This window comes from Geotrypetes seraphini, chromosome 2 (genome assembly GCF_902459505.1).
Source record: "Geotrypetes seraphini chromosome 2, aGeoSer1.1, whole genome shotgun sequence".
Taxonomy (NCBI): domain Eukaryota; kingdom Metazoa; phylum Chordata; class Amphibia; order Gymnophiona; family Dermophiidae; genus Geotrypetes; species Geotrypetes seraphini.
Window position 1 is genome coordinate 488,383,065 of NC_047085.1, and position 26,736 is coordinate 488,409,800.

Below are 26,736 nucleotides of genomic sequence, written 5' to 3' on the forward strand. Positions count from 1 at the left end.
GGAGAGGGAGATTAGGAAGATTGTAATGGTATTGAACAGTAGTGTTTTGATTTCTAGGGGAAGAGGGGAGGGAGATTAGGTAGATTGTATATACTTTTTGAATAGCAGCGTTTTGATTTCTTTACGGAATGTTTTGAAGTCAGATGTTGAGGTTAATAGTCTGGTGATGGAGGGTTCGAGTTTTGCTGCATGTGTTGCTATGAGGTTATCATAAAGCTTTTTACGATGAGTGCCATTGAGTGGTGGGTATGAGAATGGTGTCGGTGTTCTTCAGTAGCATCTAGAGGAAGCCGTAGGGTAACCAACTCCCCCTTATTTCCTGGGAACTTCCTTATTAGAGAGCTAATGAGCTAATTTTTTTGGATCCTTCTGGTTTAGTTCTGCAGCATCAGTGGACAAATACATATAGGTTAGGACTACGAAACATGCAAATTTGTAATTTTTATTCTACATTGTGACGTGTATATTATATACAATGTAAATTAATTGTTTTGTTTAAATATTATCCATTTTGTGAACATTTGCTGGCGTGACGTCACATCACTAAAAACTTGTTGCGACTAAATCTTCCTTAAATTCATGGCCGACAGACGGTCACCCTAGGTAGCTGCCACATACACATGTCAAAGGTGCCAAGAAATTGACAAGTGCCTATATGCACTAGGCATTATTCTTTAAGATAGCATCTAAGTGTCATAGCACTTAATTGCAAGGGGGGGGGCAGAGCATTGGTGGGCCTCGGACATTCCACCCAGGCAGGCGTATAGTTCATAGAATACTATAAACTACATGCATCACTTGGCTTCACAAGACCAGGAAGTGACATCAGAGGGAGAGCTGAGGCTAGCGCAAGCAGCAGGAAGAAGATACTGCCCACTGCCAGAGAAGATTTGAAGAGCACACAGCGAAGGAGTACAGGGGGACCGGGTGGGCACAGCAGTAAAGGAGTATGTGGAAGGGTGGATGAGGTGGAGAAGAGTGCAGGGAGGGTGTGGAGGCACAAGGTGCAGCGATGCCGTTCACCACCGCCCCATGTGCCTCCTTCCCTCCCTACACCACTGCCCTTTCCATATAATGTCCTGTAGTTTTAGAATGTACATATCCTGGCTATATAAAATCAGGATTTGGACATCAACACAAAATGGATGTTTTAAATACCGGATTTCAGACATCTAAAACATGAATAGAGCTTCTAAAATAAAGGCCTAAATTAATTGTAGAATTGGATGCTTCGGTTGATTTTGGATCCCTGTTTCAAGCCCAGCCTCAACAAATTTTCACAAACTACAGTAGGAAACAGTTCAAAAACTTAGGAGCCAGCAGCAGAGACTGCTCTTGCTTCTCCCACCCCTTCATTCTAACATGTTTGGTTTTGTTTTTTTTTTTTAAAATCAATTAATTTTAATTTCTTAATCTTTTAAATTTATAATTAACTGGTACAGTACTCCCCCACTATTCACGGGGGTTTCGTTCCAGGAACCCCCGCGAATCTTGGAAAAACAACAAATATGGTTTTCAGTGGGAGAGACAGGAGAGGGCAGCCGGAGAGGCAGGAGAGAGCAGCCGGAGCGCCGACGAGTGAAGGAAATCACTTGCGGTATGCTCAGACCACCTCTTCCTGCACTAAAGTCGGGCCTCACCAATCAGGAGCTGTGTGTCAAAGCACAAACACAAAAAAAAAAAATTGGAAGGGGGGAGGGGATAAAGTCCCTGGTACTAGTGTGCAATTTCTAGCTGCCATGGTGACCTGGTGCTTGGGATTTGTCGAACCCGGATTTGAGGACATCTGAAAATTATTTTTGCTCACTGCAGTTCCGTTCACTATGAACAAGTTTATCTAACATATCTAAATTATCTTAAAATTGAAGGATTGAATTTGCATGAAAAATGGACTATCCATCTACACCTGAAAGGTGGTAAATCTACTATTACTGCTATTATACAGTATAGCGCTGAAACAGCAGCGCTGTACATGTTGACATTTATAGATGGTCCCTGCTCACAAGAGCTTACAATCTAACTTGGATGGACAGATATGACATATAGGGTTGGGGATGCAGAACCCAAGGTGAGAGGAGTTAGGAATCAAAAGCACTCTCAAAGAGATGGGCTTTTAAACCGGCCTTGAACACTGCCAGATAAGTGTAGGCAATACCCACCTGCTACAACATAATTAGTATATTACAGAGACTGACCATGCTGTACATGTGGTACAGCTAATATAGATCACTAAATCTGCAGTGCTCTGTGCTCCGATACATTAGCAATGATTAAACTTGCTGAGTCACGCTTACTCTAAAGAAAAACCTGTTACCCAGCTGATGTAAGACAAAAGAATGAGGGAATATGAAAGTCATGTTGATACTATCTTCCAGGAGCACAGAATTCCAGGAAAAGTATCCAGAATGATGTGAAAAAAGCATGTTCCCAGCCACTTCAAGGAGGGAGAGACTTGCATCACACACAGAGGTTATATGGTTAAGTCTGTAATCTCTTGCAGGAAACAGACAGTAGGTGCTTTACCACCGGAGGGGGGGGGGTGTTTACACTTCTTCCTCGGTATTCGTGGGGGATAGGGGCAGAGCCGGACCACGAATTGAGAAAAACCACAAATATCTTCTCGTCCAGCTCTGACCCACCCCTACCTCCCTCCCGCTTTCCCCCCGGCATCCAGCCTTACCTGGCGGTCTAGCAGGCTTTCGGGGCAGGATGGATCTTCCTACGCTCCTGCCCCGTGTAGATCGCCAATAGGAAATGACTGCCGTGAATTCCCGTAGTCTCTCAAGACTACGATGGGAGCTCGCAGCAGCCATTTCCTATTGGCGATCTAAACGGGCAGGAGCGTAGGAAGATCGCTCCTGCCCTGAAAGCCTGCTAGACCACCAGGTAAGGCCGGGATGCCAGGAAGAAGGCTGGAGAGAGGTGGGAATGTGGTAAACTATGGGGTTTACCCCCCAAAAATAAATCGTGAATATATGAAACCGCGAGCGTGGAAACCACGAATGGGGAGGGAGAAGTGTATTCCAATTGATTTAAAGTACTTTTGAAGTACTTTTCTTTTGAACTTTTATTCTGTTATATTGTAAACCTTTGTAAATAATATTTATATTTTAATTATTTCCATTCTTCTTTATATTTTATTCTTATAAATAAACCCTTCCTTATTATTATTCTCAGTTACAGTGTCCCAAAAGTCACCACATACTTTTTTTTTCTATTTCGTTCTAGCTATCATTCGGAGAGATTTGAGGACATCGGAGAAAGAATAGTTAGGCTTTGCAGTTTTTGTAAGCATATCATCCCTTAGCACTTGTCCACTACAACACTTGTGGTGAATTACTGTCGTCATTACCCTCACGCTTACATAAGTCTAAAGTTAACTGACAGGAAAGCGTGGGGAAGCTTTATATCGCCAATGCTTTTGCTGCCTGTGTTCCCTGGAGATAGGACCTAAAACTGCAGTTATATGTGCTGTCAATCATATGCATGAAAATTAACTAGAAAAAAATATTCCTATATATACATACTGTGTGTAGACGTCAAGGAAAAGGTCTTTCTTCAAAATGATATAGATGTCGTGTAGGGTTAATGAATACTCAGATGTGCTGTATTTTCGCTTTAGTGTTTTGTAATTCTCTTCAGTCCTGTCCCAAACAGCATGGTATCTGTCACTCAGAAGCAGAAGTGATTTCATATGCTCTTTTCCCTTCTGATCATCTTGGTCTGTGAAGATATACAGAATAGACCATCAGCTAACTTTTGACTTACTGGAGGGATTAAAGCACGACTCCTCTTTAATCCCCCGGTGGTTGCTGTCCCCCTCCCTCTCCCCTGAAAGTGAAACCAGAAAGGAAAATTAGGTTCTATGTCAGCTGCAGGTATAATCTCGTTATAACGGATTCGCTTATAACAGAACCTCGTCTATAGCGGACGAGGTCCGCTGGTCCCGGCCGAGCGCCTTTATAAACATGCAGAAAATCATTGCATATAGCGGACTCGCATATAACGGACTTTTGGATATAACGGACAACCAATTTGGTCCCCAGAGCCGCTTTTAGCTGTGTGGCAGCCGCCATCAGCTCAGCGGCCCCTTTTTCGGCACTTATACCTGTTTTGACTTGGTCTAAGTCAAAACGTATAAGTGCCGACTAGGCAACCTGCCTAAACTTTTGGTTATACCTGCTATACGCCTAGGTCTAGGTCGGCCCACCTCCCGCCCTTTCCCCTCCTCTAAAAACGCCTCTTTTCGCTCTATGCGTTTAGAGGCAGGGGAAAGGCCTAAGATGGTTTTAGATACGTCTAAAACCAGCTTTGGTAATGGGTACTTGGACGATCTGGTGTTTTGATCGTCCAAATACCCATTTAGGCCTCTTTTTAGACATTTTTTTGTTTTGATTATGAACGCCAAAGTCTTCATGCAGGTTGGTTTGGAGGAGTTATACAAAGAAATTTTTTTTATTTTGATTCACTGTTGCTTTATTTAAACTCACAGTCACGTTATTTGTTATAAGAGGAGCAAAATGTGAACGCTCAGTGACAGAAAAGCCAGTTCTCAGCTTAGCTTTGTCATCTAGTCAATGCAACGGACAGTACTGTGATTCACTTATACTTCCTCATTCATAAATTATTTAAGAGTATTGCGTTTGTGTTTATGTAAACTCCTCTGACCCTACATCGCATCTCACTTTATATTTATTCTACAGGGGAAACTATTGTTGGTATTTGCAGGGTTGAAATGACAAAACAATATTTGTTTTCTACCTTACCTGTTCGCAAAAGTGGTTGAAGGACAATGTCGTTAATCCGAGCTAGAGCTGATAAGAAAGTTTCTTCAGTACTCAGAAGTGACCGCACTGCAACCTGACATACACCCTGTATATAAAGCAATCAAGGCAATGGAGTAACTACAATATATAAGATTTAAGTTGTTGATTTGCTAAAATTATCCTCCTTATGTCCAACTGTTGCAATGGAATACAATCAAGTCTAGTTCAACGTATCCTAAGAAAAAAAAAAAAAAATCATCTATCCAGTTGGCTTTGCCCTTGAACCTCCTTGACACTACCCAGTCAGTAAAGATTTTCAGTGGCTTTATCCAGATAATGCCTCTGAAAATCAATGGCTAGTCCCAGTGAGCGGCACTTATCTGTTAATGCAGTTTAGTATATTGGGAACTTCGGAAGCATTTGGTGTATGAGATATTATTGAGATACTATGGGGCTCATTTTCAAAAAAGATAGATGTCTAAAAGACAGCATAAACTGACACTTGTATGTCTTATTAGTCAAAACGTACAAGCGGCCATTTTCAAAACTGACTTTCTCGACGTTTTTCTGACGTTTTTCTGACGTTTTTGTCTCTAGTGCATCGAAATCTTAAGAGGGGGGTGTTAGAGATGTGTTTTGGATGGGCTCAGGGCAGGCTTAGGACTTGGATGTTCAGCAGGGATAATCAAACTTAACAAAACGTCCAGAGCACCATTTAGATGTTTGGCTTTTTTTTTTCCATTTTTTTAATAGGCTGCAAAATATCAGGCCTATGAAAAAAAAAGCCTCCCCCGTGCCGAACAACCCCCCATGCGCGCCCGGCCCTGTACACACACCCAACCAGCCCAACCCAGCCCACCCCACACCCGACCTGACACCCCCGTACCTAAAAGTTGGGAGCAGGAGGGGTGCTCCGTAGGCCTCCAGCGGTGGGAACAGGAGAAACTGCAAAGCCTTAGGCCCCACCCCATTGCATCATGTGATGCACAAGGAGGAGCCTAAGGTCCTGATTGGTTCAAGTGCCTCGGGCTCCTCCCCCCTTGGGCTAGACCTATTTTTAAAAATGGATGAGTCCAAAAGGTGGCCAAACTGACCAGATGACCACTGAAGGGATTAAGGCATGATCCTCCCCTTACTCCTCCAGTGGTCACCGACCCCCCCCCCCTTCCCACCACCCAAAGATGTGAAAGACATAGCTCAGTCCAGCCTGTCTTATAGCTTGACATGACCACACAGACACAGCTCAGCAGATCAGAGGGACAATCCAAGGAGTACTGAAGTGATCGTCACATAAAAAGTCCCAGCTACAAGTCACTATAACTTGCTTTTATTGTATGGTGAGCCCTCTGAAACCCGTATCTACAAAAAAATGACACCTGCAAGCCTAAAGGCTATTATTGTGGTGTACAGGTGGGTATGGTAAGTTTTGGGTAGGATTTGGAGAGCTCACCATACAATATAAACAGGTTATAGTACAATGTATGCCCGATACTTTTTAATGTGATATTCACTGCAGTACCCCTTAGAGAGCCCCTCTGTTCAGCTGTCTGTGCGACCAGTTTGCTAAGAACATTGGCTGCTTGGATGTCCCCATGGCTTGTTTTTGTGTTTTTCATTTGGCTATTTTTGTATTTAAAAATGGTCAAAAAGATAGACACGCTAAGGGCCAAAATGTCTAGACAAGTCACTTAAAATATATATATAAATGTCTTGCGGTTTCGAAACTAGACATTTTCTGTACTGGATTTCGGAAAGGCTTTACCAAAATGTCCAAACTCAGACTTAAGACACCCTATTGAAAATGCCCCCCACGTCATCAAAACGCTGCATTAGCTTTTCTACAGCTGTCATTTCTACTTAAATATCTAATATTACCCACACCAAAACCTTGAATACCATTAAAGAGATCTTTATTTTATTTCACCTTAATTTACCTTCAAGCCTGACACGTCCATTGTTCTCCTCAAGGGTTTTACAGGGTTAGAATTCCGTTTATGCCGACAGGCTGAGCGTCTGGAAAGGGCTGAACTGTTAGAATTAGCCATCAGGGCCAAAGACAGGTGGATCAACTTTCTTTGTCAGCGTAGGCTACACCATTCTTATTTTTTTTTTTCAGTAAGGTGGCAATTTCTGTCTGAAAATAAAAGCAGAATAGTAAAACAATAGTTTTCTTTGCCTCTGACCTCACCAGCATTACTGTTGTCCTTGATTTCAGCATGAGATTTTAGTCCATCATTTGTATGCTAAATCCAGACTTTATAATACCACAACTATATCTCTCAATGCCACTCTCTCTTCTTAATAAATTGCTTTAGTCAAACTATCAGGGCTTCAGACATGCCATTTGGTCACCACACAATTTTTTGTGTTTGCTGGGTTGCCAAAATTCTTCTCACTGGCTATGGCTTCTTCACTAGCCCCTTCTCAATATGTTTCACAATTTTTTGGCTTTTTCAAGTGCTTCATTATATCTCAAACTTATTAAAGTGCTTAATATCAATAACTTAACCATTATAAAAAACTGGTTAAAACTTATCTTGTTATATTCTTTTTCTTGATGATCTTATCTCATCGGGAAAGGGACCTGTCATATCCGACATGTTTCACCGACAGGCTGCTTCAGGAAAAGGTCCCCCCTTCACAACTTATTCTACATCATCCCGATCCACATAGAAATTTTTTTGGAGATAAGATCATCAAGAAAAAGAATATAATAAGATAAGTTTTAACCAGTTTTTATAATGGTTAAGTTATTGATATTAAGCACTTTAATAAGTTTGAGATATAATGAAGCACTTTAAAAAAAACCAAAAAATTGTGAAACATATTGAGTAGGGGCTAGTGAAGAAGCCATAGCCAGTGAGAAGAATTTTGGCAACCAAGCAAACACAAAAAATTGTGTGGTGACCAAATGGCATGTCTGAAGCCCTGATAGTTTGACTAAAGCAATTTATTAAGAAGAGTGAGCAGCATTGAGAGATATAGCACAGTTACTTACCGTAACAGGTGTTATCCAGGGACAGCAGGCAGATATTCTTAACACATGGGTGACGTCACCGACGGAGCCCTCGGTACGGACCTTTTTAACTAGAAGTTTCTAGTTGGCCGCACCGCGCGTGCGCGAGTGCCTTCCCGCCCGACGGAGGAGTGCGTGGTCCCCAGTTAGGATAAGCCAGCTAAGAAGCCAACCCGGGGAGGTGGGTGGGACGTAAGAATATCTGCCTGCTGTCCCTGGATAACACCTGTTACGGTAAGTAACTGTGCTTTATCCCAGGACAAGCAGGCAGCATATTCTTAACACATGGGTGACCTCCAAGCTAACAAAGAGGGAGGGGGGATGGTTGGCCATCATGAAAATAAATTCTGTAACACCGATTGGCCGAAGTGACCATCCCGTCTGGAAAAGGCATCCAGACAGTAGTGAGTAGTGAACGTGTGAACTGAGGACCAAGTGGCAGCCTTGCAGATTTCCTCGATGGGCGTGGAACGGAGGAAAGCTACAGAAGCAGCCATAGCTCGGACTCTGTGGGCCGTGACAGCACCTTCCAGTGAGAGACCGGCCCGAGCATAGCAGAATGCAATACAGGCAGCAAGCCAATTTGAAAGTGTCCGTTTGGAGACAGGACGACCCAAACGGTTGGGATCGAAAGACAAAAATAGCTGAGGGGATGTACGGTGAGCTCTGGTACGATCAAGGTAGTAAGCAAGGGCACGCTTACAGTCCAGCGTGTGCAACGCCTGTTCTCCAGGGTGCGAGTGAGGCTTAGGGAAGAAGACGGGCAGCACAATGGACTGGTTGAGGTGAAAAGCCGAGACCACCTTGGGAAGGAATTTAGGGTGGGTACGCAGAACAACCTTGTCATGGTGAAAAACAGTGAACGGTGGGTCGGCAACCAGTGCATGCAGTTCGCTAACCCTCCTGGCAGAGGTGATGGCAATTAGGAAAAGCACCTTCCAGGTAAGGAGCCTGAGCGAAGTTGTGGCAAGAGGCTCAAATGGAGGTTTCATGAGTGCTGAGAGAACCACATTCAGGTCCCAGACGACAGGAGGAGGCTTGAGAGGCGGTTTGATATTGAAGAGCCCTCTCATAAATCTGGAAACCAGAGGATGAGCCGTGAGGGGTTTTCCGAGAATAGGCTCATGAAACGCAGTGATGGCACTGAGGTGGACTCTGATGGAGGTAGTTTTGAGGCCAGCATTGGACAGCGAGAGCAAATATTCCAATACAGTTTCCACCGCTAAGGAGGTGGGTTCCTGATGATGCCGGAGACACCACGAGGAGAATCTGGTCCATTTCTGATGGTAACATTGGAGGGTGGCCGGTTTCCTGGAGGCGTCCAAGATGAGGCGGACCGGCTGAGATAGATTCTCTGGAGAGGTCAGCCCGAGAGAAACCAAGCTGTCAGGTGGAGCGAAGACAGATTGGGATGCAGTAGAGACTGATGCCGCTGCGTAAGTAGAGTAGGAAACACAGGAAGAGGAATGGGCTCCCTGGAGCTGAGTTGGAGCAGGAGGGAGAACCAGTGTTGGCGAGGCCACTGAGGGGCGATGAGAATCATGGTGGCGTTGTCCTTGCGGAGTTTGGACAAGGTCCGCAACATCAGAGGAAGTGGAGGGAAGGCATACAGGAACCGATCCCTCCAATCGAGCAGGAATGCATCCGGGGCCAGACGGTGAGGAGAGAAGAGTCTGGAACAGAAGAGGGGCAGTTGATGATTGTGAGGTGCTGCAAAGAGGTCCACCTGCGGAGTGCCCCATCGAGCAAAGATGGAGAGCAGAGTCGGAGGGTCCAACGTCCACTCGTGAGGTTGAAGGATGCGGCTGAGATTGTCGGCCAGGGAGTTCTGTTCGCCCTGGATATAGACCGCCCTGAGAAAGAGATTGCGGTCCGTGGCCCAGGTCCAGATGCGCAGAGCCTCCAAACAAAGGGGGCGAGATCCGGTGCCGCCTTGCTTGTTTATGTAGTACATGGCGACTTGATTGTCTGTGCACAGGAGGAGGACTTGAGGACAGAGGAGATGTTGGAAAGCCTTGAGGGCGTAGAACATAGCTCTGAGTTCCAGGAAATTGATGTGATGACGACGCTCCTGTGGGGTCCAAAGTCCCTGGGTGCGTAGATCTCCTAGGTGAGCTCCCCACGCATAGGGGGACGCATCCGTGGTGATGATCATAGAGTGAGGGGGTAGATGAAAAAGTAGACCCCTGGAAAGATTTGAGGAGTTCAACCACCATTGGAGAGATTGCTGAAGAGATGATGTCACAGAGATGGGATGAGAAAGAAGATCCGTAGTCTGTGACCATTGGTTGGTGAGAGTCCACTGAGGCGTGCGAAGGTGGAGACGTGCCAGAGGAAGGACATGCACCGTCGAGGCCATGTGACCCAGGAGGACCATCATCTGTCGGGCAGGAATGGAGGGATGCATGAGCACCTGACGACAGAGGTGGAGCAGGGTCCGCTGACGATCGGAGGGGAGAAAAGCCCTCATTAGTGTGGTGTCCAGAACTGCTCCAATGAATTGAAGTCGCTGGGTGGGAAGCAGATGCGACTTGGGGTAGTTGATCTCGAACCCCAGGAGGTGGAGGAGAGAGATGGTGTGATGAGTAGCCTGTAGCACAAGTTGAGATGAAGGTGCTTTCACCAACCAATCGTCCAAGTAGGGGAACACCTGGAGGTTGTGAGACCTGAGGAAGGCCGCTACCACTATAAGGCACTTGGTGAAGACCCTGGGTGAGGAAGCGAGGCCGAACGGTAGCACCTTGTACTGATAGTGGTGGTGCAGCACCTGGAACCGCAGGTAGCAGCGAGAATTCTGATTGATGGAGATGTGAGTGTAGGCCTCTTTGAGGTCCAGGGAACATAGCCAGTCGTGTTGAGAAAGAAGAGGGTAGAGCGTGGCAAGGGAGAGCATTCTGAACTTCTCCTTGACCAGACACTTGTTGAGGTCCCTGAGATCGAGAATGGGACGGAGGTCTCCCGTCTTTTTGGGTACCAGGAAGTAGCGGGAGTAGAATCCCTGACCCCTTTGATCTGGAGGTACTTCTTCGATGGCATTGAGAAGGAGGAGGGATTGAACCTCCCTCAGGAGGGGGGTTTGAGATGAGTGTGAAGCAGACTCTACGGGAGGGTTGTCCGATGGAAGAGTCTGGAAGTTGAGAGAGTAGCCGTGGCGGATGATGTTGAGGACCCACTGGTCCGATGTGATGACCTCCCAACGGCTGGAGAATATGGTGAGACGACCTCCGATTGGTTGTGGAAGAGGTAGCGAGGGTGGATGACTGGCTATGCCCTGGAGAGAAGAGTCAAAAGGGCTGGGATTGATTAGCAGGCTGGAGAGGCTTGGAGGGTTGAGTGGCCTGAGAACGAGCCTGGGCATGGTGCTGCTGTTGACGGGGCCGCCGAGGTTGTTGAGGAGGCGGATTGAGTGGCCTGGCTGAGAACCTGCGCTGATAAGATGACTGAGGTCGATAAGGTCGGGCAGGCGGAGCCTTCTTTTTTGGTTTGATCAGGGTGTCCCACCTTGTTTCATGGGCGGAGAGTTTCTGGGTGGTGGAATCCAGTGACTCTCCAAAAAGTTCATCCCCGAGACAGGGGGCATTGGCTAGACGATCCTGGTGGTTGATGTCCAGGTCGGAGACTCTCAGCCAGGCCAAGCGGCGCATGGCTACGGCCATGGCAGAGGCACGGGAGGTGAGCTCGAATGAGTCGTATATCGAGCGGACCATAAACTTGCGCAACTGAAGAAGGCCAGAGATGTGCTGCTGGAACAGTGGGACCTTGCGCTCCGGCAGGTACTTTTGGAGGGCAGACAGCTGTTGGACCAAATGTTTCATATAGAAAGAAAAAATGGAAGGAATAGTTGTTCGCCCTGTTGGCCAGCATGGCATTCTGGTAGAGCCTCTTGCCAAACTTGTCCATGGTCTTACCCTCTCTGCCAGGAGGGGTAGAGGCATAGACACTGGAGCCCTGAGTCTTTTTCAAGGTGGATTCAACAAGAAGGGACTAATGGGGCAATTGAGACTTGTCGAACCCTGGGATAGGGATGACTCGATAGAGGTTGTCCAGTTTACGGGGGGCCCCCGGTACCGTAAGGGGATTCTCCCAGTTTTTGTAAAAAGTCTCCCGTAGGATGTCATGCACGGGAAGTTTGAGGAACTCTTTAGGAGGTTGTTCGAAATCTAAAGCCTCCAGGAAGGCTTGAGACTTCTTTGAGTCAGATTCTAAAGGAAGGGACAGGGCTGCAGACATCTCCCTCAGAAATTTAGAAAATGAGGACTGCTCCGGTTTGGAGGTGGCATCGGGTGCCGACGGGTCCTCATCAGATGAGGAGGGATCCTCCTCGGTACCAAGAGGGGATTCCTCCCATAAGTCAGGGTCCCGGACCTCTGGTGCATGTCGAGACACCGGGGTGGAAGGTGCGGTATGGCGGGTCTTGGATAAAGATTTCCCAGAACGCACCGAAACGGTACCAGGAGAGGAAGACCGGCGTCGATCCCGGTCCCGGGAAGAATGACGCACTGCTTGGTGCCGAGGAGGATCCGATGTGGTATGGGAGTGAACCACTGGATGGGTATGAAGCTGCTCAGCCGAAAGAATCGGCATGGAGGTGTTGATAGGTACCGAAGGGGTGGATACCGGGGGTTCGGTACGGGGCTCGGGCCGGTCTGGTACCGGAAGGAGCGGTGCCAGGATAGTGGGCAACAGGTGCTCGAGTTGTTGCTGTAACTGTTCCTGGAGTTGAACTTTTAAGATGGCCGAGATACGGTCATCTAGGGGTGGCATCGGAACCGCTTTCTTTTTCTTCGGTTCCTTAGATGCCGCTCCACGCCCCGGCGATGAGGAGGCCGATGACGAGGCACTCACCGAGATCGGGGCGGAGCGCTTGCGGGACCGGTGCGATGCCGGCAAGGTCGGCGTCGCCACCGTAGTTGGAGGGCGCTCGAGGGAAGAGGAAGGCTTCTTAGCCGGCTTACCTGGCGCCAGAGACGCCGATGTGGGGTCGGGCGGTGTCGAAGTAGACGGTGCCGATTTCTGTGGTACCGCTGTCGATGTCGAGGAGTCCATCGCCGACCCGGTGCCGAAGAGAAGAGTTTGTTGAATTCTTCGGTTTTTAAGGGTTCTCTTTTGAAGAGTGGCACAGCGGGTGCAGGAGTCCGCCCGATGCTCCGGACCCAAACACTGCAAACACCAATTGTGTGGGTCAGTGAGGGAGATCGGGCGTGCACACCGCTGGCACTTTTTAAAACCGACCTGCGGGGGCATGAAGGGGAAAACAGCCTCCGCAAAATCGAACCCCGAGGCCTGTATAATGGCAACAGGCCCCGCCGGGGCAAATTCGAAAAAATGGGAAAAAAAGCAAAGTTTTTTATTTTTTTTTTTTACAAAGCAAAGGAAAAAGAAACCCGAAGGCAAAAGAAGAAAAAATAGGGAAAAAAGCGCGAGCGGGAAGGCAAAAAAGTGGTTTCAACGGCCGTTGAAAAAACACACGCGTCTTCTTCGCTCCGCGGAAACGAAGAAACTGGGGACCACGCACTCCTCCGTCGGGCGGGAAGGCACTCGCGCACGCGCGGTGCGGCCAACTAGAAACTTCTAGTTAAAAAGGTCCGTACCGAGGGCTCCGTCGGTGACGTCACCCATGTGTTAAGAATATGCTGCCTGCTTGTCCTGGGATAAAGTTGTGGTATTATGAATGGTTTACCAATGCCAGAGTATTGACTGAGATTACAACGTTTAAATCCAGACTTCAGTCATTTCTAGTTCACGCCATCATTACTCTGTTTTTATCATATACCTTCCATGGACTTCAGGAGCTTACAGGAGCTTTTTTAGGCGATTTTATTGATAATTAGGTACAGTACATATAAAATACACAGCTACAATTTTACCTACGGACCTGCTAGATAATTCTGAAAGAAACAAAAGAAAATGCATGATTAGTTTTCTTTCTGAAAATTTCCTCACATAGATCCCTCGTGATGTCACCCTTCCTTTTTCTGTAGGCAGAGAAAATGATAAAACTTAGCACGCATGCTAGAATAAAAGCAGGGTCCCAGTTCTGCAGTGGTCATTGACAGATTCATATCCTAGGGCCCCACCACCCCACCCATAGAACACTTATTTCTAATGTACAGTGAGAGATTGGAGAAACTGGGCCTCTTCTCCCTTGAAAAGAGGAGACTGAGAGGGGACATGATCGAAACATTCAAAACACTGAAGGGAATAGACTTAGCAGATAAAGACAGATTGTTCACCCTTTCCAAGGTAGGGAGAACGAAAGGGCACTATCTGAAGTTGAAAGGGGATAGATTCCTTACAAATGTAAGGAAGTTCTTCTTCACCCAGAGAGTGGAAGAAAACTGGAACGCTCTTCCGGAGTCTGTTATAGGGGAAAACACCCTCCAGGGATTCAAGACAAAGTTGGACAAGTTCCTGCTAAACTGGAACATATGCAGGTGAGGCTGGACTCATTTAGAGCACTGGTCTTTGACCTACGGGCCACCGCGTGAGCGGACTGCTGGGCACGATGGACCACTGGTCTGACCTAGCAGCAGCAATTCTTATGTTCCTAGTTCTCTCCATTGTCAGCACCCGAATTCTTATCCAAGGGAGCAGGGATTTCCCTTCAAACAATGACTTAAGCACAAATATAGGGTGTTTGAATTCTCCTTGCTGATATTACTTACAAAATATTTACTGGTTTGAAGTAGTCCATCGTGAGATTGCTTATTCAAGGCTTCCAATAATGTTCCACGCGCTTCCTTTAACTCAGGGATGTCAAAGTCCCTCCTCGAGGGCCGCAATCCAGTCAGGTTTTCTGGATTTCCCCAATGAATATGCATGAGATCTATTTGCATGCATTGCTTTCATTGTATGCTCATAGATCTCATGCATATTCATTGGGGAAATCCTGAAAACCAGAATGGATTGTGGCCCTCGAGGGGGGACTTTGACACCCCTGCACTGAATCTATGATCCCTTTCAGTGATAAATCAGTCTTTTGGGGCAACAGGTCCCCTGGGTTCTGGGGTGAACCTATTAACTTACGGTAAGTCAAACAGGTTCTGAGTAAATCAAGGAAATGTTTACCTGCAATTACATCACTTTCTTTTCCAGAGAGAAAAAAAAGATTTGACATCGATATATGAACATTTCTTAAGTGGCGCAGTGGTTAAAGCTACAGCCTCAGCACTGTGGGGTTGTGGGTTCAAACCCACGCGGCTCCTTGTGACCCTGGGCAAGTCACTTAATCCCCCCATTGCCCCAGGCACATTAGGTAGATTGTGAGACCGCCGGGACAGACAGGGAAAAATGCTTGAGTACCTCAATAAATTCATGTAAACCGTTCTGAGCTCCCTGGGGAGAACGGTATAGAAAACTGAATAAATAAATAAATAAATAAATATTTCAAGGGGTGACCTAATTTTTGCACATGATGGCAGATTTAAAAACATATAGGTTTTCTTGGGCATAAAATAGTGTACATAAAATCTCAAACAAGGAGTCTATTAAAAATATGCACCAAACACTTGTTTTCAGGATTCTCAAAGAAGGTACATATACACAGAGAGCGTCTGCTTTCCCTTTTTCAGCTGCACGGTTCGTCACAATTTTTGTGCTTGTTTGACTTTGTTTGTCATGGAGGTATTCTCCTGGCTCTTCTATACCCTTAGTCACAGACTTTTCCTAATAGGAATAATCTTGTACCTTGTTTGATTGTCCCAGCAGCTGAGTAGAGCTTCCCTTCTTTGTCTCATCAGATGAGATCCAAGCTTTTGCTCTACTTTTCGGTTAAATAGCATGTACAGGGACGAGTACAGCCTCAGTCCTGTTAACATTCACTTCAAAGCGGATACAACTCAAAAGTCAAAGGAGACTTCACACAAGGCACAAAATAATGACCCCCCCCCCTTCTTTTGCCATCTGTCCCTCTCCTGCCTCCTCGGTTCTCCCCCAAATCCATCTCTCCCTATACCCCCTTCTACTCCCCTGTCCTTCCCACACATCTCCCAAATCTAACATCTCTCCCTCCCTTACCCCATCCCTGAGTCTATCTTTTCCTCCTTTCCTCACTTGAGTTCAACATTTCTCCCTTCTCTCTCTCCCTCCCCCAAGTCAATTGTTGAGGGAGCGGCATCTTGCTACTGGCTAGTCTACCTGCTGGTCGGCTCGCTCTGCCGCTCCCCTTCCCGACATCTAATCCTTTCACCCTTCTCCCCCATTGGCATTTTTCCCACCCCCCACATCTACCTTTTAATTTGCTGTATAAAAGTTGCCGGGCAGTGGTAGCGATTCACAGCGCTTCCCTGCCACCAGTCCAGATGTCTTCTCTGCACTGTGCCCTGCCCTCTCTCACAACTTCCTGTTTCCACTGGAGCAGGCACAGTGGAGATAGACGCCTGGACCAGCGGCAGGGTAGTAGCTCTGTGAATCGCTACCTGGCATCTTTTACAGCAAGTTAAAGGTAGATGCAGAGTGGGGTAGAGGAGAGGATAGGAAAAATGCCAATTGGGAAGAGAAGGGTGAAAGCATTAGATGCCGGAAAGGGGAGCGACAGAGAGATCTGGCCCGCAGGTAGGCTGGTCGGCAGCAAAATACCACTCCTTCAAGGGTGTCGCCTGAGGCCGCCACCTCAGTTGGCCTCATTATAGGGCCACCCCTGGAAGTTAGGGCTCTTCATAGGTTCCTAAAGGATAAGGGGATTGAAGAGTACAGATAGAAGTAGAGGTAGGTTATAGAAATGGTCAGGAACCACTTCACAGGTCATAGACCTGATGGGCCGCCGCGGGAGCAGACTGCTGGGCGCGATGGACCTCTGTTCTGACCCAGTGGAGGCAACTTCTTATGTTCATCTTGGAAAAGAGATGGTTGAGGGGAGATATGATTGAAGTCTACAAAATCCTGAGTGGTGTAAAACGTGTAAAAGTAGATTGATTTTTTTAGTCTGTCAAAAATTGTAAAGACTAGGGGACACTCAAAGTTACAGGAAAATACCTTTATAACCAATAGGAAACAGTTAAGCTCTGGAACGCGTTGATGTGGTATGAGCGGTTAATTTAACTGGTTTTAAGAAAGGTTTGGACAGTTTCCTGGAGGAAAAGTCTATTATTGAGACAGACAAGGGAGAAGCCACTGTTTACCCTAGATAGGTAGTCTAGAAGGTTCATAGACAACGGCGCAAAAGACAAAGGCGCGCCTAAAAACAGGGAAAAAGTGAAGTTTTCAGTAAAATGTGGGGGGTTACAACCCCCCAAGCCCCCCCCACAACGCCCCCACAATGCGGCACAATGTCTATTAAGTAAAGTGGGGGGGTTCCCCCCACGCCCCCCCATCGGAGCCCTAAAAACAGTAATTTAGAGTGGCGCACGCCTCCGCGCTGCGCTCAATTGTCTGGGTGCGCCTTTGTCCCAGCGCGCTTTTGACCTGACACCAGCCTAGAATGTTGCTACTCTTTGGGTTTTTGCCAGGTACTTGTGACATGAATTGGATACTGGACTAGATGGCCTATTGGTCTGACCCAGTAAGGCTGTTCTTATGTTTTTAAGCAGTGTATCACAAACTGTGTGTCTCCTGATATTTCAGGAGAGCCGCAACACACTGGGGAGGAGGAGAGGTACTGGTGCCAGCTGACCGCCTACAGGATGTGCCTCTCACGGCAAGAGGCACGTCCGGTAGCTAACAGCCGGCGCCAGCGCCTCTTCTCTGCTGGCACCCCCCCCTCCCCCCCGGCAGCTCAAGGCCCATCGGGAGGGCCTTCGCGCATGCGCCAATGTCGATATGATGACATCATGAATGCACGTGACATCATTACGGCAACACCTGCGCACTTCCAGATGCCTCGAGCTACGGCCGCTACATTTAGTGTGTCGTGGCTCGACAAAGTTTGCAGGACACCGTTCATAAGGAAGTTCAAGACATTTCCATGATTCAGAGTAGGTATAAATGCCAACCAGTAACTTAAAAAAAAAAATACATACATGTCGCTATTCCAAATTATGGAATACAAGGATGTTTTCATGCCCCCTTTAATTCTTGCAGTATACTACTGAACTGTTCTGCTATTCTTGGATTAAAATGGTGAGATATTTGAGGCCCCTTTAAATCTGTGCATAACACGGCATAAACGAGTGGGACTTTTTCTAAAATCACTACTTATACGAGTATAAACATATGAGTTTAAACACACAGATCAGCTTTTCACGCATCTAAATTGTGTGTAACCCTTCTTAATTCGTCCCCTTAACCCGATTTGATCTAAGCTGCAATTTCTGTGCCACCTTCCTTGTCCATTAACCAATCACCCAATGCAGTTTACAGTAAAGGAATGCTTACCTCATGATTAGCGTCTCATTTCATCAGATCTTCTAACTAACCTTATACTTCCAGTTAAAAAAAAAAAAAAAAAAAAGAGGCATGCACGTGAAAAGAAAAAGAATGCCCCAGGATTTCCTCTTTTTGCAAACTCAAGCTTTTGTGCTAACCTCAACAACTTGGATGATTGGGGAAGTGTGTGCTTTTTGAAAAATGTTTCAGAAAAAAACCCAAAAGGTGTGTTTAACATGATTGCATTTCAGAGGTTTTAAAAGGCTAGAAGTGCACCCTTTACTAAGAATAGAGCTGTGTTAATAAAAGAAAAACACACCGTCATGTGAATTCTGCATTGCTGATTTGGTCCCAAAACTCCTGGGCTGCAAGAACACAACCAGCCTCTAGTTTACACTCTCTTGAATTTTTCGAGAGCATGTCCAAACGGAAAAAAGTTAACAGGTAGAAATACATTATTTAAGCACCAGTAATCTGCTCTGGCCATATTTTCAAAATTACTTTGAAATAATGACCTGTCAAACATCTTCTTTTCATCTCTTTCTCCCATGACATTAAACATAATCTGCAGAAGTAAACATTTTGGCCCTGAAGTCCCAGTTCATTTTATTCAGCTACGCAAAGCACTTGAATTTAAAAAGGTCATTCCCAAAGATATACAACAGGACAATGACGAGTTTTGCACTTGGTGTATTATACAAATAATACAGGACAAATACAGTTATAAAAAAGAGATTATGTACTTACCCTGGTAAGCTCTTTTCCAATAGATAGGCGAGACATTCTAGACAAGTGGGTAGTGTCCTCATGGCCGTGTGCCATATGCAGAAGGAATCCAGTTTGGATTTTTCTCGGTGCCTCTTCTGTACTTCACTGCGCTCCTTGGCTCCACCTACTGTTAGTACCCAAGCACCATGGGCCACCAAATCAACATGAAGTACAGACACCCAGACCAATCAAGGTCATAAATAACTGTCCTGCTCAAAGGAATAACAAAAAAACTACAAACAGCCAGCAAAACCTCAAGGGAGCTCAGCAACTACTCCCTTCTAAAAGAGGAACATAGATACAGTATACTTCCCAGACCCTAAGGACTGACATTTATCCAAGGTAGAACTTGGAGACACATAAAACAAACTGAGATAATAGTTAGGCGGGACAGGGTGGGAATCTAGAATGTCTCATCTATCTACTGGAAAAGAGCTTACCAGGGTAAGTACATACCGTAATCTCTTTTTCTAGGCCAGTGGGATGTACAAAAGCAGTCCCAAAAAGCTAGGGCGGGCTTACTGTACCAATCCTCAAGACTGAGGAATCCAAATGCAAAGTCCAGTCTCGCCGCCACATGCAAAACAGGGCAAATGGACGTGCAGAAGACCACGTTGCTACCATGCAAATCTCCTCAGGGGAGACAGATCTAGCTGCAGCCCAAGAAGAAGCCACACCTAGAAGAATGCGCCTGGATGGAAACAGGAGACTGTTTCCCAAAAAATATGTAGGCTGACAAAAGGGCCTTACAGATCCATCTGGAAATCTAGGCCTTTGCAGCAGGAGTGCCCCGCTGGATAGAAGTCAAGCCAAACAAATGATCAGAAAGATGAACTCATTTGTGACCAACAAAGAAGCACAGCATACATAGCCAGGATCCTCAAAACATGATCCTGAGTTTTTGAACCAGTAGGCTGAAAAACAGGCACACCTACTTCCTGATCAACATGGAAAGCCGAAACTGTCTTCAGCAGGAAGAAAGAAACTGTGCACAAGGAAATACCAGTCTCTGAGATTTGGAAGAATGGCTTATTGCAAGAAAAAAACCTGGAGTCCGGAGACACTTCTCCCTGATGGAACAGCGATCAGAAAAAAATGTGTGGAGAGTCAAGGCCAAGAGGAGCTCGCATGGTCTAATGCAGCACGCTCAAGAGCCATGCCGTAAGAGCATAATGAACCCTGCAGAAGCAGATCAGGATGGACGCTCTACAGAAAGCCTCAACCAGAGCGAAGACACATCAGATCTGCATACCACTGCCTGTGAGGCCAGCCTGGAGCCACCAGAACAACACAGCTCAGAGGGTCCACAAACTGCTGAAAGACTCAACCTACTGTATCATAGGCCAGGGAGGAAAGACATATAGGAGGATTTCCTGAGGCCATGGCTGCATCAGAGTGTCGAAACTCTCTCTTGCAAGCTCAGGCTTTCGACTGAAGAATCGAGCTGCTTTGCCTCGAAGGGCTCAGCAGTCCATCGTGGGCAGTGCCCATTTGCCCTGAACCAAGGGCTGTCTGCTGAGGAAGTTAGCCTGAACAATGTTGACTCATACCACATGTGCTATTAAGAGCACCCGGAGGCAGCTCTACGCCCACAGAAAGAGAAGGTGGACCTTCTGAGCCAGAGAATTTGCTGTTGGCAATGGACAGACTACTGCCGTTGCAGAGTCAAAGAAGACTCTGACTGCTTGGCCCTCCAGAGTCTTCTGCCAGTTGAAGGCTCTTAGCTCCAACTTGGTTGAGCAACAATTGCCTCTGTGAGGGCATCCAATACTCTTGAATGGGATGCCAAATGCAACAGGCTTCCCAGCCCTGAAGGCTGGCATCTGTCAGCACCACAACCCCAGAAGGATCCACTGTGGTATGACCTTGAATAGCGATTGTAGGAGAAGCCAACAATAAGGCTGGCCCGAGCCTCCAGAGTCCATGGAAGACTGGTCTGTAATGCAGCAAGAGAGTAAGACAAGCAGGAAAGGATGAATGTGCGCTCTCGCCCAAGGAATCACATCCAATGTGGTAGCCATGGATCCTAGGACCTGAAGATAGTCCCACGCTTAAAGAGGTGGAAAAGGGAAGAAATCCGAGAATGCAAAATAAGTCTGCATGTCCCTGGAAGATAGAGGCGGCCCGCAACCATGTCAAAGAGAATATCCAGGTATTTCAGGACTGCTTGGGCAAGAGACTCTGTAATGCACAACCAACTAAGGTCCACTAGCACCTGAATCACCTGATCAACCATGCATCGACCCAGTGAGGGAGCTCTGACTAGCCAGTCGACCAAGAAAGGGTGTACTTGCAAACCCATGGTTTTTAAGTAAGCAGCGACAACCACCATCACCTCGGCGAAGGCCTGAGGAGTCATTGCTAGTCTAAAGGGCAGAACCAAAAACCGGCAATGTTTGTGCAAGATGCAAGACCGCAAGTAACTGTTGTGGGATGGAAAGATCAGAATGGGCAAGCATGCCCCCATGAATCCAGAGAGGCAAGGAACCCTCCCGTGTCCACTGCTGCTAAAACAGATCTCACTGTTTCCATGTGAGAGCATGGAACCTGGAGAGCCTCACATGCGTGCTGCAGCTCCAGAATAGGCCTCCATTGGAGCCATTCAGTGGCACGATAAAGCGGTGTCAGGTCAAAAGCGCGCTGGGACAAAGGCGCGCGCAGACAATTGAGCGCAGCGCGGAGGCGCGCGCCACAGAAAATTACTGTTTTTATGGCTCCGACGGGGGGGGGCGTGGGGCGTTGTGGGGGGTTGTAACCCCCCACATTTTACTGAAAACTTCACTTTTTCCCTGTTTTTAGGGAAAAAGTTAAGTTTACAGTAAAATGTGGAGGGTTACAACCCCCCAAACCCCCCACAACGCCGGCGTGATCTCTATTAAGTAAACTGGGGGGGGGGGCTCCCCAACAAAACCCCCTGTCGGAGCCCCTAAAAACTGTAATTTTCTTCGGCGCGCACCTCCGTCTTGCGCTCAGTTGTCGGCGCGCGCCTTTGTCTTTCGCGGGGTTGTCTATGAACCCGATAAAGCATATGAAGTATCTGCCTGAGCCTAAGAGATCAGGCAGCATCCACTGTAGAACTCTCTTGTATTTCAGTTTACTTTTATTTTTTTTAATTTATTGTTAACCGCGTCGAGCTTCCTTTGGTTGAAGACCCGGTATATAAGGTTAAGTTTTAGTTTAGTTTAGAACCTGAATATCCAGCAAGCGTTGTCCAGTGGCCTGCCCTTGTCCAGGTGCCCTGCGGAAAATTCCATGAACCAATGGGTCAAGAGGTCGGACGAATTACAATTTTAGCCCAACCAAATAAATGCCAGAACCCACAGGTCAGACGTAATACAAAACCCAAGTCAGCAAGAACACTAACAGCCTGCCCCTGGTCAGTAGAGGGGGCACAGGACAGGATCCAGATGGCTAGACACGTTTGTAACCAGAGTACTGATGCTGAGAACTTTGGTCTGAGACATGGTGCTGAAATATGAGTTGGAATGCCAGAAGCCATGAAAATTAGAGCGACCAAAACCCTTAGAAGGTCTGGGTCTGCTATCAGGCAGAGTCTTAAGGCAACGGAACACCACAGAATCCATGAGGTCAACCAGGCCCTGGCCACACAACAACTGCCCTGAAGGGAATTCTCGCCAACGAAACCTTTGGAAGTGGAGTTGTCCAATCCAGAGCATTCTGCAGGCAGAAATGGAAAAACACCAAAACTCGCATAAGGCATCTAAAGCGGCAGGCACATAAGCTGACCCAGCGAAAAGAAGTTGAGGAGGAGAATCTACAGCCTAACTCTCCAGGGTGTACAGGCGAGACAGATAGGCACGTGTGACAACCAACGCCTCCAAAGCAGCCTGAAAGTCCAAAGCAGCTGCATCAAAAAGCCTCCTACATATCTGTAAGCACCACAGCCCTTTCCCTGGATAGAGCGGTGCAGTTAGGCACCTGCATAACTAAAGAATCCATAGGGTACCAGTGAGACATGGTCCTCACTAACAAAAGAGCACTTTCCAGATAGTTACATTGTGCTGACATTAAAATGTCCAGTGGTGAACCGGGACAGGAGTGATCCTTCCCGCATGCTGTCCCGGCCAACTGTTAACCACCCCGCCTCCCTCCCATGGGCCTGCTTTAAACCCTCATGGTCCAGTGGTGAGCCAGGACAGGAGCAATCCTTCCCACGTCTTGTCCCAGCCAATTATTAACCACCCCGCTTCCCTCCCGCCTCCTGAGCCCATCTCCAACATACCTTTTGAACCCTGGGGGTCTAGCAATGAAGCGGGGCAGGAGCAATTTTTCTTCGCTCCTTCCCTGTGCCCCGGGTGGAGGGCAGGGGAGCGCGCAGACTTGAGGACCCGGATATAAATTGATACCCCTCATTTTTGGGCCCAAAAAAATCTCAGTTTATATTCGAGTATATACCGTACCTGGAACATAAGAATTGCCGCAGCTGGGTCAGACCAGTGGTCCATCGTGCCCAGCAGTCCGCTCACGCAGCGGCCCTCCGGTCAAAGACCAGCACCCTAATTGAGACTAGCCCTACCTGCATACGTTCTGGTTCAGCAGGAACTTGTCTAACTTTGTCTTGAATCCATGGAGGTTGTTTTACCCTGTGACAGTCTCCAGAAGAGCGTTCCAATTTTCTATCACTCTCTGGGTGAAGAAGAATTTCCTTACGTTCGTACGAAATCTATCCCCTTTCAATTTTAGAGAGTGCCCTCTCGTTCTCCCTACCTTGGATAGGGTGAACAACCTGTCTTTATCTACTAAGACTATTCCCTTCAGTACCTTGAATGTTTCAATCTTCTCTGTTTGAGGGAGAAAAGGCCCAGTTTCTAATCTTTCACTGGAATGAGCAAAAATATCTGAAACTTTGTGCAGAAAGCAATGACTCAGTGGAAAACAAAACTGTAAATTGGCAGCAAAGAAATGGGAGAGGAATATTCCCGAGAGACTCATTACGATTCCATGATTAGTCATACTGAGAAAGACAACCTTAAGACTGGAAAAAATATATTCCAAAATCTATCTACTGTACATGGATGGTTTGAAGATCTATGGAAAAATTACAACAGGAAATCATTATTGCTAAATCACATTTGAATTTTCAATGAAATTATTGCAATGGCATTTAGATTAGACAAATGTGCAACCTTAGCTATGAAAAATGGAAAAAGGAGGCATAAAAAGATGGTGTAGACCTCACTCAGGAGTTGCAGAGAACAGAACTGTGGAGGGGGTGTGCTGAACTCAAGTTCCCCAGGAAAGCAGACGAGAGGACCAAAGCCCAACAGCAGCAGAAGGTGAGCCAGATGAGAAGGCAAGCAGAGCAGAGTAACCAGAGCAGTTGAAGGAGACTGTGTGACCCTGAAAGACACTGCAAAGGGAACCAGAGCCCAGCTATGGCGAGAGAGGGTACGAACACAGATGAGACGAGAGTGCGTCTTATGAATATGTGGGCTGTAGGGGATTAGAGTGCTTGAAGCGAGAAAGAGAGACGCAAGAGAGACTGAGGCACGGCCACGACTGAGTGTCTGCTGAAAATGTGCCCAGAGTGGAACAGATCCGGAAGAGACCACAGAAGCAAGGTTCTCTTAAAAACACTATGGGGATGCCAGTGCAGAGAGCCTCCTACAGGGGACTGAAGACTGGAGAGAAAGCACAGTTACTTACCGTAACAGGTGTTATCCAGGGACAGCAGGCAGATATTCTTAACGTATGGGTGACGTCACCGACGGAGCCCCGGTACGGACACTTTTAACTAGAAAGTTCTAGTTGACCGCACCGCGCATGCGCGGGTGCCTTCCCGCTCGACGGAGGAGAGCGTGGTCCCCAGTTAAGATAAGTCAGCTAAGAAGCCAACCCGGGGAGGAGGGCGGGTCCTAAGAATATCTGCCTGCTGTCCCTGGATAACACCTGTTACGGTAAGTAACTGTGCTTTATCCCAGGACAAGCAGGCAGCATATTCTTAACGTATGGGTGACCTCCAAGCTAACAGAGGGGGAGGAGGGATGGTTGGCCATTAGGAAAATAAATTTTGTAACACAGATCGGCCGAAGAGTCCATCCCGTCTAGAGAAGGCATCCAGACAGTAGTGAGTAGTGAACGTGTGAACTGAGGACCAAGTGGCAGCCTTGCAGATTTCCTCGATGGGCGTGGAACGGAGGAAAGCCACAGAAGCAGCCATAGCTCTGACCCTGTGGGCCGTGACAGCACCTTCCAGTGAGAGACCGGCCCGAGCATAACAGAAGGCAATGCAGGCAGCAAGCCAGTTGGAAAGCGTCCGTTTAGAGACAGGACGACCTAAACGGTTAGGGTCGAGAGAAAGAGCTGAGGGGATGAGCGGTGAGCCCTGGTGCGATCAAGATAGTAAGCAAGGGCACGCTTACAGTCCAGCGTATGCAGCGCCTGTTCCCCAGGATGAGAGTGGGGTTTGGGAAAAAAGACAGGCAAAACAATGGACTGGTTGAGGTGAAAGTCCGAGACCACCTTGGGAAGGAACTTAGGATGGGTGCGCAGAACCACCTTGTCATGGTGAAAAACAGTGAAAGGTGGGTCGGCAACCAGTGCATGCAGCTCACTAACCCTCCTGGCAGAGGTGATGGCAATGAGGAAAAGCACCTTCCAGGTAAGAAATTTGAGTGAAGTGGAGGCAAGAGGCTCAAACGGAGGTTTCATGAGGGCGGACAAAACCACATTCAGGTCCCAGACGACTGGAGGAGGCTTCAGAGGTGGTTTGACATTGAAGAGGCCTCTCATGAACCGGGAAACCAGGGGATGAGCCGTGAGAGGTTTTCCGAGTATTGGCTCATGAAACGCATTGATGGCACTGAGGTGAACTCTGATTGAGGTGGACTTGAGGCCAGCGTCAGATAAAGAGAGCAAATAGTCAAGTACAGGTTCCACCGCCAAAGAGGTGGGATTGTGGTGATGCAGTAGACACCAAGAGGAGAACCGGGTCCATTTCTGGTGGTAACATTGGAGGGTGGCCGGTTTTCTGGAGGCATTCAAAATATGACGGACAGGCTGAGACAGATTCTCTGGAGAGGTCAGCCCGAGAGAAACCAAGCTGTCAGGTGGAGCGAAGACAGATTGGGATGTAGTAGAGACTGATGCTGCTGTGTAAGTAGAGTAGGAAACACAGGAAGAGGAATGGGCTCCCTGGAGCTGAGCTGGAGCAGGAGAGAGAACCAGTGTTGGCGAGGCCACCGAGGAGCGATGAGAATCATGGTGGCATTGTCTCTGCGGAGTTTGAACAACGTCCGCAACATCAGAGGAAGTGGAGGGAAGGCATAGAGAAACCGACCCGTCCAGTTGAGCAGGAACGCATCTGGGGTCAGACGATGAGGAGAGTAGAGTCTTGAACAGAAAAGGGGCAGTTGATGGTTGTGAGGAGCTGCAAAGAGATCCACCTGAGGAGTGCCCCACCGATCGAAGATGGAGTGGAGTGTGGTCGGATCTAGAGTCCACTCGTGAGGTTGAAGGATGCGGCTGAGATTGTCGGCCAGGGAGTTCTGTTCGCCCTGGATGTAGACAGCCTTGAGGAAGAGACTGCGGGCCGTGGCCCAGGTCCAGATGCGGAGGGCCTCCTGACAGAGGAGGGGAGAACCGGTGCCGCCTTGCTTGTTTATGTAATACATGGCGACTTGGTTGTCTGTGCACAGGAGAAGAACCTGAGGGTAGAGAAGGTGTTGGAAAGCCTTGAGTGCATAGAACATGGCCCTGAGTTCCAGGAAGTTGATATGATGTTGACGCTCCTGAGGGGTCCAGAGACCCTGTGTGCGAAGTTCTCCCAGGTGGGCTCCCCATGCATAGGGGGAGGCATCCGTGGTGATGACCATGGAGTGAGGGGGTAGATGAAAAAGCAGACCCCTGGAAAGATTGGAGGAG

General features: G+C 47.5%; 1 protein-coding gene across 1 annotated transcript in view; it reads right to left on the bottom strand.

Annotated features, from left to right (window-relative positions):
• The window catches only part of ALS2CL (ALS2 C-terminal like), a 199,293-nt gene that overhangs the window by 121,992 nt on the left and 50,565 nt on the right, over positions 1-26,736 (bottom strand). Inside the window, exons 2-4 of the mRNA XM_033931834.1 lie at positions 6,701-6,900; positions 4,767-4,872; positions 3,528-3,723 (exon numbers count right to left, since the gene is read on the bottom strand). Coding sequence (XP_033787725.1) covers positions 3,528-3,723; positions 4,767-4,872; positions 6,701-6,811 — 413 coding nt within the window. The 5' untranslated portion in view covers positions 6,812-6,900. The remainder of the gene's footprint in view (positions 1-3,527; positions 3,724-4,766; positions 4,873-6,700; positions 6,901-26,736) is intronic.